This window comes from Lissotriton vulgaris, chromosome 2_1, assembly GCF_964263255.1.
Source record: "Lissotriton vulgaris chromosome 2_1, aLisVul1.2, whole genome shotgun sequence".
Taxonomy (NCBI): domain Eukaryota; kingdom Metazoa; phylum Chordata; class Amphibia; order Caudata; family Salamandridae; genus Lissotriton; species Lissotriton vulgaris.
In genome coordinates, this window is record NC_141687.1 from 127,750,206 (window position 1) to 127,768,314 (window position 18,109).

Here is an 18,109-nt window from a genome sequence, read left to right on the forward strand (position 1 = left end):
TGGGGATTCAGGTTTTTTCCCCTCACCAAGAAAAACTGCCTAGATCGCAAGAGCTCCTTGCAAATGAAGTTAGAACCCAATAAAAGAGAAACCTTCTCTCCCTATAGTTCTTAGGGAAATACAACTCCAGTCTAGCGGATACTACACAAAAACCATAATATATGGGGAGAAAATCTACCCAGAGGTTAGTATCCTGGAACATTCGAAGTATAGGCTCGAAACTTATTAACCCAAACTGGGAGGCATTTGTTAAAGATCTTGACATCTGTCTCTTCCAAGAAACGTGGCTCTGCTCTCAAATAAATTGGCCTTGTATGGTATTGCAGCTGTAGCAGGTACGTGGAGTAGGCCTATTGAAATGGGTGGGGTCACATGTAGGGGTTATGTTGAGCTCAGAGAAACTGAATTAAAATGTACAAGGAGAAAAACTTCTAATGGGAGAAGAAAAACAGTGAAAAATGTAATGTCCGGCTGTTTTCCAGAGAGTGCTAAGCAGTGAACGTATCCCTATTGCTCGGAGCAGCAAAGAAGAGGTTTATATATGTAGCCATTGTGAAAAGTTGCCCTGGCATATGATGTCCACTATTCTAGTGGGCACCTTGCACCAGCCCAAATGACCCTTATTGATGGTAGGTTTAAAGTCGACCTTATAGAAAGCTATCCTAGTGGTAGCTGTGGAGAGCAGCCTTCAGGCTAAGACTTAGAGGCGAGTTAATCAAGTAGTTTTACCAGTATATAATCTCTTAAATGATCAAATAAAAACACAACACACTAGGCATATATAAAATATATATGTATTTATTCTAAACACAACCCCTCTGGTCTCTTTATGAGGTCAGAGGTAAAAGTACAATACAAGGAACTTAATTAGCATACGATAAGTTGCACAGTATACGTTATGCCCTAGGGGCCTCACAAACCATATACTAAAATAGTGGTATTAGAACCACGTGAGGGTTAGAAAGCAGGCCTAGGGCCTGTAGAACCCCTGGGGTAACCAGGAACCACCCAAGGTAGGGACGCATGAGACCCACCGGGGACGCGTGCAGTGTCTAAACACTGCCGTGAATCACCATTGACTTTCTATGGAGAACGAACAAGTTACAATTTTAAAGAATATGGGCACTTGGAGGTGAACTACGATGGAACCCTTTTAGACTAGGACACTTCGAGAGTCAAGACCCACGGGAGCACCGGAGTACTCGTGTTACCTCACCTAGGGAAGCCGGGTGCATGGTGTCAGGTTTAGTCATCGATTCCAATGGAGAGCTGCGAAGAAATGCTGCAGGCGACCAGAGGAAAAGTGTCCGGGTGGATCCAAGGGTGGATCGCTGATGTGAAGGACCTGAAAGCAGAGGGGACAGTCTGGGTCACTAGTCCGTGACCAGGATGGCGACAGGAAGATGCCAGCCGATGTCTGGTGTTTTCAGGTGAAAGAGGTGAAGCTAGACTCTTCAGCCATGAGGACCAGGAGGTGTCGACGATGACCAGGAGCTGGATTCAAACTGTCCCACGAATGCTGTTGAATGCTGCAGCTTCGGAATCCAGATTGGACCCAACAAGCCTTGGCAACCGCAACCCACACAAGATTACAAGATTGGCTTCGGTTCAGACCAGCAAGGTCTGAGGGACTCCTCCTTTTGGAGGGGAGTCAGAGCAAGTCTGGAGCAACCAGGAAAGCTCTGGAAACAAAGGATTGGCCTTCGTGGGGGCTCACTAGCCAACGGATTAGGAACCGCGAAGGAGCCTCGAGCTGTGGTGAAGAAAGGGGACTCACGGGTCACTCGTGGAGTGCTGGCCTCTGTACTTCGGTGCAAAAGGGGCTCGGGGCAGGGGCTCTAAATACCCCAATGCACAATTTTGGGATACCTCGGAAAGTAGGTGCAGTTGTAAAAATGCAGGATGTCCAGGAGTTTCGGTCCCACGTCTCTCGTGTCAGCTACAGGTCTCGGCTCTGCTGGGAACTCGTGTCAGCTTCAAAGATGTCTGGAAGACTGTGTCCTGTGTTGCAGATTCCTCGGGATCCGGCGGGAGCCTAAAAAATGCAGACTGGCAAAGATACTTCTTTGGTGCCTGTTTGAACAGGGAGGTCACTCCTTGACCACAAGGAAGGTTTTTCAGTTGAATTGAAATGTCAAAGGTCCAGGATTTCTTCTTCAAAGGTTTGTCCAGGGTAATCTAAAGTCCTAGGGACTGGATTCCTATTCTTATAGTAAGTTTAGGGGTTGGACTAACTCTATGGTCCCACCTATGAGAGGACCTGGGGAGGGGTGGTTACACCCCTCCCCCTTTGTCAAGTTTCGCGGCAGAGCTGGGGCAGAGTGCCTCAGCAACCAGTTTGAACTGGGAAATGCATGGAGCACCTTGTGTGCCCCAGGCAGTATCTGAAAAGCATTCACTGAATGCAACCCACCCTGCCCCAATACACTAAAGCCTGTCTGGGGAGGTGCTAGCACCTCCCTGGACAGGAAACCTATTGTCCAAGTCTCTCCTGCCGGAGTTTCGTCCAGCAGCAGGAGGGCAGCCTCGTGTCTGTGGCAGCAGCATCCATTTTGTGATGCTGGGGCTCTGTTTATCTTTAACCGGGTATACCAGTGTTTACATGTCTTATCCCTCTAGAAGGGTGGAATGCTACCCCCGCCGCCAGAACTGGTGGGGGTGGGAGGTAGTATTCAAAGTGTTTGACACCAAACACATGTTTTGATAAAGCCAAACCAAAGTTAGCCTTAACCGCAAGGATTATAATGTACTTCAGAATATATGGTATGGCTAGACCATAGAACAGCTATAAAGAGCTATTTCCGAAAGCTGCAGAGGGGCTCCGCTCATGCTAGGGCACCCTCTCACACAAAACCAAGCACTCTGCCTTCAGGATTGCCAAGGTCTTCCATAGGAGTGACTTCTAGGTTAATGTGTGTCTATATGTAAAGGTAGATATAGGTATACTAGGAGTAAGGAGTGCTTACACCACCTTACCCCGACTGCAAGTGCAGACCTGTGGTGTCAGTTTGGAAGGCTAATCAGGGGTGGCATAATACATGCTTCAGCCCCTGGTAGGCCTCTGGGGTACCTATGCCCTGGGTACCTAAGGTACCATATACAGGGACTCGCAAAGGTGACCCAGAAGCCAATCTGGTATGTACCTAAAGTACATGGTATCAATTTAGAGAGAGAACAGATAGGCTGTGGTCCTGATTAGCAGGGCCACAGCCATACTAAAGTCGAAAAACCAGTGAAACACAGCAAAAAGTAGGGGTAACCATAGGAAGCAGACCCTACTCTCCTACAGCCACCTCTCATAGACATGCAGTGGCCCCGTGATGTACTGTTTACTTTTCATCTCTATACCTCCTGGGGTCAGTGATAAATAGATTTGAGTGTCCAGCAACATCATTGTCGTACATTAAAATCTAGTAATTAATGCCAATACCAGGAATATAGGGTGAAGATAAACTAACATGCTTGTGCTACGTAGTTCTTAACCATTAAATAATGAAAAAAAATCAAGATTTCTGCCAACTTTCATACTATCCATGAGAATGAGACCCGTTCACACAAACTGAAAGAGTGAATCCTACAAAAATCATGCCTTTACCATGAAAGTGAATATGAGGAGCAACTACATAAACTAATAAAGTAGACTGGTGTGCTAACAATCTTTATTTGTAGGTATGTCTGTCATTCCCTGCTCTGTTTTACAGTTGTGCTGCATTTATATGGGCAAAAATCAAAGATTTTGTACCAGTGAACCAATGTTGGGTAGAAAATATCTGAATTAAAACATTATATGCTTATAAGAAGCTGGGCAGATGTTACATTATCTTTTAATGGAAGACCTACCTACTTGGTTGTTTTGTTTGCTTTTCATATCCTTGTTTTCTCTTTCACATGGGAGCTTTAACCCTTTCCATGCGGCCGCGATTCCCCTGGTGTGCTGTAAACAGCACGAACAGGTGCGGGCCGTGACGAACCCCAGCCGTCATCAGCACACTAGCACCGTAGTGCATGACGGCTGGGGTTCGTCATCAGCATGGAAGGGGTTAACTCAAAGTTGCTCCCACGCCAGACAGGTCCCTGGTGCTAAACCCAGAGAGAGTGAGTTGTGTTCTGCACCACAAGGGGGTATATTGGGTTAATCTGCCCGACCAGCGGGTGTGGCGGAGGGCGGCTCGCCAGGCCAAAAACACCCCACGAGTAACTTCTGGCAGAGTGTGGGGGATAGCAGTTCCGTAGAGCATCCCTTGAATACCAGAAAAACCCAGCGCATGCAGTTCCAGGCAGTAGGCCGGATCCGCCCAACCACCATTGAACCAATTATGTACGGTAAGAAGCCTGGTCGCCGGATAATAGAGATGTAGATTTGTCATTCCTAACTCCCCATCAAAGGGCGGAATACTGCATTGCTTGAGGGCCAATCTTGGCCTCCGACCCCCCCCCCATCCCCTCCACACAGTAATTTAGTCGCCAAGCCATCCATCTCACGGAACCAGGACCGCGAGAAGGCAAGGGGCATGTTTTGGAGCATATAGAGGAAACTGGGCACGACCATCATCTTGAAAGGGGCAATCCTGCCCACAAGGTTCAGTGGGAACGTTTGCCATCAAAGGAGATCAGCGCAAACCCGCTTCACCAGAGGGCTGACGTTGAGAGACCAGGTGAGATCAGGGAGGAGTGTCACCCAGATCCCCCAAGTACTTGAACGACTGCGGCCGGAGAGGGATCGAGGCCTGCCAATCTAAACACTCTCTCGACAGATGAAGGTGGACAGGACCGACTTGGCCGTGTTTAATCGGAGACCAGAGACACACTCAAAGAGGTGTAGGGCTCGGAGACATCGAGGCCCTGAGCAGGCTGGGTCAGACCGAAAGATCAGGACGTCGTTGGTGTACGTGACCATAACACTCCACCTAAAAACACACAAATTTAACTAAAAGCTAGCTGTACACTTATACTGAACTAGTACCTTTACCTCTTCTAGGTGATGTCCTACAACCAAACCACAGCCCTGATGAAGACCGCACAACAAAAGTTTATCTTGTCCTAACGAAAAGACGGTCGAAACGCGTTGGCACGAATTAGTAGATTGGAGATATTTATGCTCTACAACTACTTATATATATATATATATATATATATATATATATATATATATATATGAGAAACAAAAGACATTTTTCTAGAGGAGCATAATTGTGTATAGAAATTTTCTCCTACACTATCTAGGACTATTGATTCAGTCTAAATCCGAGGGGCATATAACTCTACCCCAAATTTAGCACTTGTTCGAGTGTATATAGTAGGACGATTTGAAACGATTTGATCGCACTAATTAAATGAAATGTACAGATGAATCTAATTGACCGCACAGAAAGTGTATATATGTTTTGTGTAAAGTTATATGTTTTGTGATGCAAATACGTTTTTTGTGGCAATAACCTCACATAATTTGTTGTGTATAAGAGGAGAGCTTTTGAAACGAATGTGGATACCAATATATAAAAAATATAAAGTAAAGTTAAATGAGTTATAACGCAGAGTCAATAAAAAGGACTTCTGTGATGTTAGTGACTTTCATTCATGGTGTCAGAGGTACTTTTGTTGTGAAATGTCGTTGGTGTAGAGGGCAATCTTGTCCTCCCCTAGACCAGGCCATTGCCACCCCTTGAGGAGTGGGTCCGCCTGGATGAGAGAAGCAAAGGGCTTCATTGCTAACGCGAAAAGGAGTGGCGAGAGGGGGCAACCTTGCCTCGTGGCCCGGCTCAGACTTCTGGAGGCCCAAGCTGCCCGGCTGTAGGCCCTTCCGCCTGGAGAACGAATGGAGGCTCAGGATCGGAAGCTCTCGTTTCTCAGGGGAGCTCAGACAGGCCCCACGGAGTCCGCTAAGCTGTTGTGGAGGTCCCTGTGGCTCGAGTGTATGGGTGGGGAGATAAAAATGGGTAGCTCCTCCACCGCTTAGCCACTTATCCAATGGCCAACCATATTATTTCTGGGGTGATGGATTCCTACGGCGGTGGCCCAATATTTTGCTTCATACTATGCTTCTTTGTACTCTGCTCAACCTCCAGACTCATTCTCTCAGAGCTCCTCCGGAGTGAAAGATTCCCCCTCCCGCGGCTCGCTGAAGCAGAAAACCTTGATCTACCTAAAACTCTAGAAGAAATCAATCGCTATCTCCCGTATGGCACCAGATGGCGAGACCTCGTGCCTGCTCTGGGACCCCCTCGGGAGTGGCCGAACTGACCCACATTTTGACTGTGCATCCTTTGACCTTGATTGGTGGCCCCTGCTGCGGAGACTGCCTAAAGAAACAGTAGGATTCAGACATCATTAAATGACGACCATGGGTCATGACAGGGCGGCCAAGACCCCGGCCACTCGAACCATTGTGATGATTCCAAATTCTCAGCCCCCCTCTGCCCACTGCTCTGATTACCACCCTAATTCTCTTATCAACTCGGAGCTCAAAATCTTTGCTACGGTCTTGGCACAGCCCATACGACCTCACCTGAGCACATTGGTCCACATGGACGCCAGCAGAGAAGGGGGAGAGTACACGGCTAACTGGTTCAAGGGTTGGGTCCCAATGTTCCCCTCCAGAATAACAAAGCAGCCTCCCGGGTCATGTATTACTTTACACTCAACAAAAGGAAGAGCGCGACGCAGCAGGCCTACCACCCTGCGAGATCCCCGGGTAAACCCAGAGTGCCAAAACCCACTGTACGCATAGCGCGCCAGAAAGGGGCAACTGTTGCCTACCAGGTGGGTTTCCTGAAGTAACAATATGTCTACATTGTGTCGCTGGACATACCACAGGTCTGTAGTGTGCTTCACCTTATCTAGGAAGCCGTTAACATTCCATGACATAATATGAAGTGAGGTGAAACTGGTTCGATCGTCGGACATGGAGAGGTTGGGGTGATGGTCGGGCACCCAACACGCCCAGAAAGCATAGTGGTGCAAGTGCGTGTGGTGCAAGACCTAGAAGGACAATGTCGGTCACTGTGTGGATGTCGCTGAATGAGGTAATAGTGCTGGCAAAAGAACAACAAAAACTAAAACCCGGGACAACGGTCCCCACACCCGAACCCCAACCCCATACTTCATGAACGGAAGAATCTGTCATCCTAACAGTGAAAACTAGCAAAAAACAAACTAAAACGCTCAGGACTGGGACACGTGGAGGACCCCGCCTCTTTGCAGGATGTGTATATTTAAGTCCGTCTGGAGTTGGAGCAGGGTTGAGACGTGCAGCCGTCTCCGGCCGCGGAGCCAAGCCTGGCAGGCAGAGACATGCTCATGCGGGATTACTGATGAGCATCGGGCTGCGCAACAGGTCCGTGTCTGGGTGGTCCAGTGGTGAAAGCCGGGGCGAGGTGTTACCAGGTTCTAGGTGGCCTAATAAACCAGACTGCTGCACACACAAAGGTTCTCCAGGAAGCAGAGCTGAGAGGTACCCAGTGGGGAGTTTGAGCGGGCCCGCCTCTTGCCATGGCGTCGTCGTGAGTGGTTGCGTTGGGTCTAGGGGCCAGGAGCCCCCTGGATGCCAGACCCACCAAGTACTCCGCCAGATGATCAATGCCGGTCCTCGGCCCGCAGTGGTCGTTCCTCTGTGGCCCAAGTCCAAGACTCCTCAGGGATATCGAAGAATAGGGTCTTGTTGAAGAGCACCACTCGTAGGCGTGCTGGAAAAAGGAGCCTGTACTGAATGTTGAGGGCACGCAGCTTTTGCTTAACTTCCCCAAATGAGTGGCGCTGACCCTGAACCTCCCGAGTATAGTTACGAAGACACTGCTGCTTGCGGGCCTCAGTCAAGATGTAATTGCAGTCCTTGAAATTAAGAATTCTCATGCTGATGGGCCTGGGGCTTCCCCCGGAGGCGGTCTAGGGGCAAGGGAGCAGTGTGCTCGCTCAATCGCGAACCACAGGGAGAGGGAGCCCTCGGTGACCCCGAGCGAAGCCACCTATACATGAAGTACGCTGGGCGACCCTGCTCCACCCCCTCCGGGAACCCCACCAGGCAGAGGTTAATGCGGCGGGACCTATTTTTCGCTTCTTCCGCTCTCCGATGCAGTTCTCGGGTGTGAGACTGAAGCCGGGTGACTTGCTCCTTAAGCTGCTGGACATCATCCTCCACAGTAGAGCTGCACGACTCTGTCTCCGTGATCCGGGCCACCGTGTTCCTCAGATCAAACCTCGCAATCTTGCCTTCCACAGAAGACTGCGAGGCAGGTATTGCCTGAAGAATGGTAGTCCGATCCGCAGCCAGTGGGGCCTCTCTGTCCACAGTTCCCCCGACTGCCCCGGCATCCGTGGTGTTAAAGCGGTCCATTTTGGTCTGAGTGGCCGGTGTCTTGGCCGCCCTGTCATGGTCCTCATTTAATGATGTCTGAATCCTACTGTTTCTTTAGACCGTCTCCGTGTCAGGGACAACCAACCAAGGTCAAAGGATGCACAGTCAAAATGTGGGTCAGTTTCGCCACCCCCGAGGGGGTCCCAGAGCAGGCACGAGGTCTCTGCACCTGGTGCCCTTGACCGCGCCAGGCCCCCTCAAGGTAAAGCAAGACAGGGGCGTGGTGGAGGGAATACCCAGGTAGTCCTCACACTGCATAATAGATGCAGGCAAAAGGATCTCTTCTGGGTCACGGTCGCAGCAGGAGGCAGCACAGTGGAGGACTCGCCCATATCCGGCAGCCAGGGCCACCGAGCGGAAGGATCTACAGACCCCAGCAGGTGCCCCAAGACCGATCAGGAGGTGCCAAAGGGGACCAGCCTACAGGGCCTCATACCGTTCGATGTGTGCTGTCTAACACCTGTAAACAATAAGAGGTGTACAGAGTTCCCCCAGGAGAGCTCTAGAAAATTAGCTCAACCAGTAATTCTCTCTCTCACTCAATCTAGACAAAGGGTGAAGTGAGGGTCTCAAGTGTGCGGTGTAGACCCATATTCCAGAATGTAAAGGTACCTCACACAGGCTACCGACAGGACTACAGCTGTAGCCCCAGTCGATAGTCGTCCAGCCTCATCATCGGTACCCTGCTCCTTCGGCAGGCTGGCGGTGCAATGCCCGTCGGGCAGCGATGGAAGCTGCACTTTTGATGGAGATCTTTTATTCTGGGCCAGCGGGTGTGTGTGTGTGTGTGAGGGGCCTAAGGGAGTGTAATCGTGAGCGTGGTAGTGAAGTTAAAAGAAGTCAGGGAAGTCCTGTTGGTGAATGTTTTAATAGTCAGGCTTCCTGCTTCAGTAAAAAGGTACAGGGGTACTAAGGGGTGGTAAGTAATGGAACCAACCCTTACTCGACCCTTAAAGTGCAAGAAATGGTCAACATGTTTCACGCCCTAAGGGCGATTCATCAGGACCTGGGTGCTCATAAATTACTCGGGTCCTCTAAGTTTTGCAGGACACCAGTATACGACCTGAGGCAGTGTCGTATCATAATGGTTCCACAGAGGGGGCCTCCTGGGAACTGAAAAAGAATAAAGAGAGACAACAGTATAGACACGGATAATGGCACCTTTACTTTAACTTACTAGTGACATATTATCTGTGTTTGTGTGCATGATATCCAAAACATGCGTGCCCAGTGAATGGCTCTGCCCAAACATTGACAGCATCAAGTGTTATCGTGGGAAAGAGAGAGAGTCAGAATTCAATTAAATCAGGTGAGTGCGTGGAAGGTGCTCGCACTAAACAATGGTGGCGTGCTAGTTTATTATGACTGGTGTGCTTTAAACCATGTCGTAAAATCAACACTGCCGCCTACATCATGCAGTCGGTCATCACGTGGCAGGACGCGTGTTCAATCATACACCTCGAGGAGATGCGGCGGCGTGTGACACTGGCCAGCCAACCGTGATAGGTTCGAATCTTTATGCTTAAAAGTAGTGAGAAAGCCACACAGTAAAACCGGAAACGGTCGTAGTTTGACACTCTGTAGGGAATAATCAATCTGTGCACCGGTACAATGGTCATAACGATTAGTACGCCGTGGGGTTGCATATATGCCCGACTCTGATCATGAGAGAGGCGGGAGACCGAGTGCAGGGGCCCTTTACAAAGCCATGTGGCATTTATCGGATCGTTTTCTCCAGTGTCGGCGCACTCACCCCTAATGTTTCCTCCTGGAAACCTCACGCGCCGTCCAAGTGGGGCCGGCAGCGAATGAGGAAGTCCTATGGGGGGAGAGAAAAAGGGCAGACGCCCACAGGGGAATCAGACGGACATGAAAATCGATCCGGGCTACTAAGGGCAGATTGTGAAGATGACACTACGTCAATTCAAACAGCTGATAACATACCCGCCCAACACCTTACCTCTTACGTCGCTGCAGGCAAGCTGCTCTGCACCTACCCCTCCCACTGGAAACCAACGGTCTGGACAGCCGGCATGGTTGATCAGATCGTTTCCGGGTTTAAATGAGGGAGGCAGCGCGCGCATATTGAGGGTGTGTCCGTCCAGTTGCTAAGCGACGGTACACAGAGGTGAAAAGAGAGAAGGGTCGGTGAAGGACTGCGCAAACCGGGCGCGTTAGTGTGAGCACCATCTTGGAATGGGGTCAGGTGTATTGTTGACAGGGAATGCACAGAAATGGAAGTAAACGTGGACAACATGTCCAAACTCCTGACTATCTGGCGAGAGTCGTCCAGGGCACCCCGTCATTTAAACCCAACGTTTCACACTGCAGTCGATGTATCCATCTTTGTTCATGCTTGAAGAGTGCTTGTTGATTAAGGTGTGGTAGAGATTCAATCACAGTCCATCGAATGCTTTCAGGAGGGTGTTCCTTATCCTTGCAGTGGTCATACAATTTGGTGTGAGATTTATGACATCGAATGTTACTGTTATGTTCCATTATCCTTTGCTTGACCGGGCGCATGGTCATCCCTATGTACAAACAATTGCAAGGACAGATCAGGGCATATATGCACCTGGAGCTGTTGCAATTCGTATGCTTGCTGTAAGTCCGTGTGAAATTGTTGTTAAGGGTAATGGACTTGCCCTGGATGGTCTGTGGACATACGACGCATGTGCCACACCGATAGTGTCCAGTTACAGGGGGGAGGTCCCACAATGTCTTGGTAGTTTGAACAGTGGTCTTCTTGGGGCGAGTGTGGACAAGAGTATCTTTAAGGTTTGCCGTCCTCTTGAAAGCGAAACGTGGACGTGGCATCTCCATTCCTGCAGAGTTCAGGATGCCCCAATGGGTATTGACAGTTTTTTTGATAAATGCGGAGTTCCTGGTGAATGAGGTAACACAGGTGATCTTATCGTCTGGTACCTTAGGGTGCACCTCGAGCAGGGCCTCTCTATTGTTATTGAGAGCTCTTTTGGTGGAGTCTTTCAGTAGGCGGGTGGGGTAACCCCGGTCCAAGAGTTTGGTTTGGAGGGAGCGTGCCTGTCGTTTATAGTCATCGGTTGAACTACAGTTTCTCCGGAGGCGGAGAAATTGACCAAATGGTAGATTGTCCCTGAGGGATTTTGTATGGTGGCTGCTATACGGTAGCAGGCTGTTCCTGTCCGTCTCTTTCTTGTAGAGGGTGGTGCTTATTGTCGTGGGTTCCAGCACTATGGTGAGGTCAAGGTAAGGGATGTGTTCACTCGACATGGTGCCCGTAAATTTGAGGAACGGGTCTTGTTGGTTTATCCAACCACAGAACGCCTCACAGGTCATCCGGTCCCCTTTCCAGAATACCAGAATATCGTCGATGTACCGACGCCAGCAGGTGAGATTCTCACGGAATGGATTGTGGTCTGGGGGGTAGATGCATCTTTCCTCGAATGATGCCATGTAGATGCAGGCTAGGCTCGGCGCAAAGGTCGAGCCCATAGATGTACCGCGTATCTGATGGTACAAGGACGACTCATATTTGAAAAAGTTTTCAGTTAATGCCAAATGAGCCAACTCCATAATGAGGGAAACCGGTGTAGGTGACACCCACTCTTCTTGTCGGAGGAGTGTTTCCACGGATTCCAGTGTTGCTTGTTGGGGGATGTTCGTGTAAAGTGCTTCCACGTCGAGTGTCAGGAGAAGATCGATGTCCTCTCTCCCATCCATATCGTTAATGAGGCGAAGCACATCTCTGGTGTCCTGCAGGTAGGATGGAATGAGTTTAACCAAGGGTTGCAGGAAGGCATCGCAGAACTGAGAGAGGGGTTCTAAAATAGAACCAATGCCAGACACAATGGGTCGTCCTGGAACAGGGGTGATGCCCTTGTGTATTTTGGGCAGAATGTAAAAATACGGTGTTACAGGGTCTGTGGTCACCAGGAATTCTGCCTCTTTTTTGCTCACCCATCCGTTGGTCTCTGCTTCAATGACCAGGGACATCACGGTGGTCATGAGACGGTTAGTGGGATCTTCTGTCAATAATCTATAATGGTTTGAATTAGACAATTGACGTCTGCATTCCCGATCGTAGTCATCATAATCGAGAATAACAGTGGCACCCCCCTTGTCAGCTTGCTTTATGACAATGGAGGTGTCATTGCCAAGCGAGGAAGCTGCCCGTCTCTCATCATTAGATAAATTGTTGAACGGTTTGGTGGATGGTATGTTCCTCAAGGTTCTCAGAACAGCTCTTTCGAATGTTAAAACCTCAGGAGGGACCATCCCATCGGTTGGAGTAAAAGTGGATGGTTTCCTGAGGCCCGTGTCTTCACAGGGGATGTCCGGTTTGTTGTCGAAAAAAGCTCGGAGACGTATCTTCCTGAAGAATTGCTTCAGTTCTATCATTTCATGAAAGGTGTCGGGGGTCGGAGTAGGGACAAACCCGAGTCCTTTCTCCAGGACTGTCTTCTCTGCAGTGGTGAGGGTTCTCTTGGAGAGATTTACAATCAGGCTCTTCTCCCCCTGGACGTCGTGCTCCTGGTCTCCATCCCCGTTGGTTCTGGCATCTGGTCTTGCCACTGGATACCTTTGTTCCCGCCTCGCTTTCGCCCTCTTCCTCTGCCCCAACCTCTGCCTTGAAAAGGAGGCGGATTAAGGGGGTAGAATTGCGGGGGGCCCTGGGGGTAAAATGGGTATTGCCATGGTGGAGGTATATTCGGTGGGCCATGGAACATTGGTCCTTGATGGTATCCTTGTTGCCATGGGCGGGTAGCTCTTGCATTTCTTGCTGGGTAGCCCCCACTGGAGTCACTACTCGAAGAGCCACGCCTGGTGTCTGTGTTCGAGTTATCATCCGAGGAGTAATTATTCTTTCTACCCTTAAAACCTTCTTTGAGGTAGGGGTAACACCTACCACATCTGTGTCATAGTCCCTCAGAGGCGGGGCAGTGATAGCTAAGGCGCAGGCTGGCAAGGGGAATCCAGAATACAACAGGCCCAAGGACCGCATTAGGAAGACATGGCAACCGGGAACAAGGGCGGCGGAGGGTCTGCTCTAGAAGCCTAGCAGCAGATGCAGGCTTCACCCCCCTCACCAGGTCTGCGCCAGGCTGAAATAGTGACGCAGTCTCAGCAGGTCGGTAGGCAGAGTACCTGGGCCCGGGAGGTCGGACTCACAGCAGACGAGGAGGGGGGGAGCGACCTGCCAAACCACTTGTAGCACCTCTCAGTGCCCAGATCGCACGAGCAGGCTAGGCACACGGGGCGGGGGTCACTCACAGCAGTCCCATGACTCTTCCCTCCCCCCCCCCCCCCCCCCACCCCAATCGCCAGTACTCCCCGCTCTCCAAGCTGCCAATTGCCGGGCCTGCGCCGCCTCTAGGTCACCATTCAGTGTCCAGGGTCTCTCTCCGCCACCATCCACAGCCCCCCGCCGCCTAATGCAGCGGCCGGTACCGCGGCAGCGCTGCTGGGGAGCTGGAGTTTAGCTGTAGGTATTGCCGTCACAGGGGGCCGTAGGTGCAGGTCCGCACCGCAGGTGTGCCAAGTGCAGCAGCAGGGAGCCGACCTCCACCGCAGGCAAGGAAGGAGGAGGAGTGGGCATACTGAATCAAGGCCCTCCCACATGCCACTGCCCAACTTACAAGGCTCAGGTGCCGCCGCACCTCAACCTCTGAGACCCGGCTCCTGCTGTCCGAGGTGACAGCCGATATCATGGCAGCGCCGCAGGGGAGCTAGGTGCACCGCCACAAATGTCACAGCTGCGGGCAGAGGTCAAAGGGCAGCCTGTAGGTATCGCCCCTACAGGGGGCCGTAGGAGCACACAAATGTCCCAGCCGCAAGTGTCCTGCCACAAATATCCCAGCCGCGGGCAGAGGTCAGAAGGCAGCCTGTAGGTATTGCTGTCACAGGGGGCTGTAGGAGCAGCGCCGCACCTCAGGTGTACCAAGATCAGCGGCAGGGAGCCAACATCCACCGCTGGCAAGAAATCCACCGCTGGCAAGAAAGGAAGAGGGGGCAGACCGAATCAAGGCCCTCCCACAGGCCACTGCCCAACCTCTAAGGCTCAAGCGATACTGCACCTCAACTCCCGGACCAGGCTCCCCCCGTCCGAGGTGACGGACGATATTATGGCCGGTGCACCACCACAAATGTCCTAGCCACAGGCGGAGGTCAGAAGGCAGCCTCGCGCCCGTGGCACCGATCACAGCGGGGGGCCGGAGGCATCCTGAGTCCGCATGGGAGCATGGCCCGGGAGGGAAGAAGAGGAGGCAAGTGGGGCCCAAACCTCCACAGTACCCCAGAGGTCGGTTGCTCCCCAGGGGCCACTCAGGCCAGTTCAGAGATCGCAGTCGGAGCCCAGACAGCTCAATCCCTGGTGGCAGGTAGCGAGTGGCAAAAAGGGGCGGCCGCCATTTTAGAAGCAAGTGCCAACCAGTCCGTCAGGCAATCGCATGAAAGCCCCGTTGCCCAGAGTTCCCACATCCAGGACCACCATCCGGTATGTGGCAGGAGTTAGGGCGCCGAATTTCCGGGCTGGATGGCAACCAAGACTGGCAGATTGGGGGCGGATAGCGGAGGGGTCCAGGAGCACACTCTAGGTGCGACCGCCATCTTAGCCCGCTAGGCCTCGCCCCCCTGCCTCCGTTTAGTGCTTAAGCAACTACCAATGCTGTACTGAGTCTTTAAAAACAAGTCGATAAAACTCACTTCTGGAATGTAAAACAATATGAACTGCAAAATGTAATGTTTAAAAAATTCATATACCTTTACAGTGCTTCGTATCACTTTGGTTTTCTGCATCAACCTAATTTTGTGTTTGTGCATTTTTTAGTGCCCAGTCAGGTTTTGAAACCACTGTTAAAACTGTTTCCTTGGTGTGCTGAGTTTGCATGTTTAAAAGTTTAGCCTGCTTTTGTTTTTCAGCTTGCTGTCTCGTAATCGTATCCTTGATTTCGGTACGTTTGAATGTCCCAAGCAATTGTTTATACAGTGTATCATCAATCTTTCAGGTTGAAGAACCGAAGGAGAATGGTCATATGCTCTTCGTAGCACAGGATGGAAGAGGCAACGGTTCACTACAGGCAGAGGAAAAAGAAGTCCATGTTGCTGGCGTTAAGATCTTCTTTGGTTCCCAGACAGGCACAGCCAAGGTAAAACGTGAAAGGAGCTCTGATAATGTACACTAAGCTCTAAAATCATCCCATCTTCACTAAGTAGTCATTTTAATACATTCTGGACGCCAGTAAATTATAAATTACCACTATGCCCCCCCTGTATTTTCTTGTACCCACTCTCCGAATTTTTTTCCCGCTGAAGTAACCAGTGTCATTAGGCACACTTCATGCATTCAGGTTATTGCCAAGCACATTTTAGCGGTCAAACTGTGCAGCAAGTGTAGTACTAAACTAGTTGGTCACACATGGCACCTGGTTCAGATCATGGGCCTGTATCAAGCCGATCTCCTTCTACAGATTCTGGGACCTTTGCGTTTGTCTATTTAGGTCTCGCCTACGCAGCGCGCATGCGCTGCATAGGAGGACCTTAAGCCGCCGCTCTGCCCTTTTTGAGAGCACAGACCCGTGCTTGTGGCGGCATCCACCTTGTGGGAGCGAGCAGGGACGCACCACAAGCACGAGTATGTGCTTCCAAAAAGAGCAAACCACGCACGCACCACTCCCGGGCCAGCAAACGTATGATTGCAGTGCCAGCTATGCATTTAAAAACACAGCACAATTAACGGGTTTTTATTCGACTACTTTTTCAACCGTGGTCTTTCATTTCCTTTCTGATGCTGTGTTTTTTAGAATTAATATTTTGGGCTTTCTCTAGCGCCAACAGTCCCAGTCGGGTGGCGGAGCCATTTTAGAATAAGTGGCAAAAATACACGTTTCAAGAAGGTACATTGTGGGGGGGGGCCCTAGGTTTATGCACCAGTTACTAGATACCATGATGCTCCCTGTTGTGTGGCGCATTCTGCCTTTTCCTTCCGATTAACTTTTCAAATTTTAAACTAGCACTAATGATTTGAATGGAAAAAGCAGAACTAAACTTAAAACTAAATGTCCACCACTGATCAAAGCTGTTGCTCGTCCTTTACTTGCCAAACTGATTAAGACAGGAGTACATTTGGCGATAAATGCTTCTAGTTCTAAAGTCTAATGCACAGTTTGATGCTTTTGCGACAACCGCACATTGTGCCTTGGATTTTTGAACCGATGCTTTTCGGTGTTAAAAGTGAAACTACGTATGCCACAAAGTAAGCTGCGGTCAGATTAAGACCAGGATTTACAGCAGGTTTCACGGATGACGTGGGACCCTGAAGAGCTGCAGGTCAATATTTAGTTGGAAAACTTGTACCTACAAAGACTCCCGTCAGAAAAATGAATATAAAATAGAAATGCTATTGAAATAGGAATAGAAAATGATAAACCATTCACCCATTCATTGATGTGAATGCGTTCGAAGCATGTGGGCTGCTGAATCCAAATTTGCCTAGCTTACGTAACGGTAAGTTTCAATTCTATTAAGGACACGGAGGCGAGGATTATGCTATATCTTCCTTCGCTTTATTAACATAAAGAAACCACAGCAGCTCAGGAAAAGATATAATAAGAACAAAAAATGCTTTAAACATAAAGCATTGACGTAATGTTCAACAAAAAATCAACAACTCCCAAGAGTCTCTTTGCATATAATAATAGTCCATAGTCCTTCGTCTCTGTCCATCATCACTATATAACCGGACTTCCCATCATCTTCCTCCTCTTTCTTCGCGCAGATCAAGCTTAAGCCTCATTGGTCCTGTTTAGCACCGTCGTTGCCTGCCAAAAAAGGAACAGCATCAGCGAGGTGGCCCAGGAAAAATGCGACAACAAGGCGAGGAGCATTCAGTGAACAACACAGTACCGACAACGTAAAGGAAAACGCTTTACTTACTGCCATACGGGTGGGTAGAGACACCACCGTAGTCCGGGTGGGATAATCCTCGCCTCTGTGTCCTTAATAGAATTGAAACTTACCGTTACGTAAGCTAGGCAAATTTCGATTCTATGTCAGGACCGGAAGCTTCAGATTATGCTAGTTTAAAGCTTACTTACCACCAACTGAGCCAAATCCACCACCGGCTTAAAATAAAACCTCTTGAAGGTGGAATCCGAGGACCAGTCCGCCGCTCGCATAAGGTCCTCCAGACGAGCACCCACCGAGAATGCCTTAGAGGCCATGGCCCCCCTGGCGGAGTGTGCTCCAAAGAGAGAAGTATTGATGCCCGCTTCCTGCATGACCCAACGCACCCACCGAGCAATAGTGGGAGAGGAGACAGCTTTGTGTGGCTTCCGCAGGGCAATCAACAACTGACGCTCGCCCGGAGGGCGCAGATCCAAGGTCAGGTCCTCATATGCTTTGAGGCATTGCACGACACACAACTTAGGAGTGTCAGTAAAGGCTGGATAGGAAATGGAACGCGACGACGTCTTAGTGCGTCGGCCCACCGTAAAGGTAACCCCATCCGGGGAGAAAATGCGTGCAGAAACATCCAGCGCGCGCACGTCCGAGACGCGCCTACAAGAGACCAGACATAACAACATGGCTAATTTCGCCGAGAGCTCCTTAAGAGACAGATAAGAATTCGCTGGCCACGACAGGAACAGATTCAGAACCAAATTGACGTCCCAAAGGACGGAGTACCTGGGTTCTGGCGGCAGTGCGAGGCGAACCGCTCGCAGAAGCCGGCACACAAAAGGGTGTTCCCCTACCGGATGGCCATCGATGTTATCGTGGCCC

At 50.2% G+C, this 18,109-nt stretch overlaps 1 protein-coding gene across 3 annotated transcripts in view; it reads left to right on the forward strand.

Annotated features, from left to right (window-relative positions):
* Nucleotides 1-18,109, forward strand: part of LOC147729693 (S-adenosyl-L-methionine-dependent tRNA 4-demethylwyosine synthase TYW1-like) — a 683,091-nt gene that overhangs the window by 121,965 nt on the left and 543,017 nt on the right. For all 3 annotated transcript variants that reach the window (XR_015308342.1, XM_086954579.1, XM_086954580.1), the window contains exon 3: nt 15,337-15,477. Coding sequence is in view for 2 of the 3 variants with exons in the window: in XM_086954579.1 (XP_086810705.1) it covers nt 15,337-15,477 (141 nt within the window). In the remaining variant the exon portion in view is untranslated. The remainder of the gene's footprint in view (nt 1-15,336; nt 15,478-18,109) is intronic.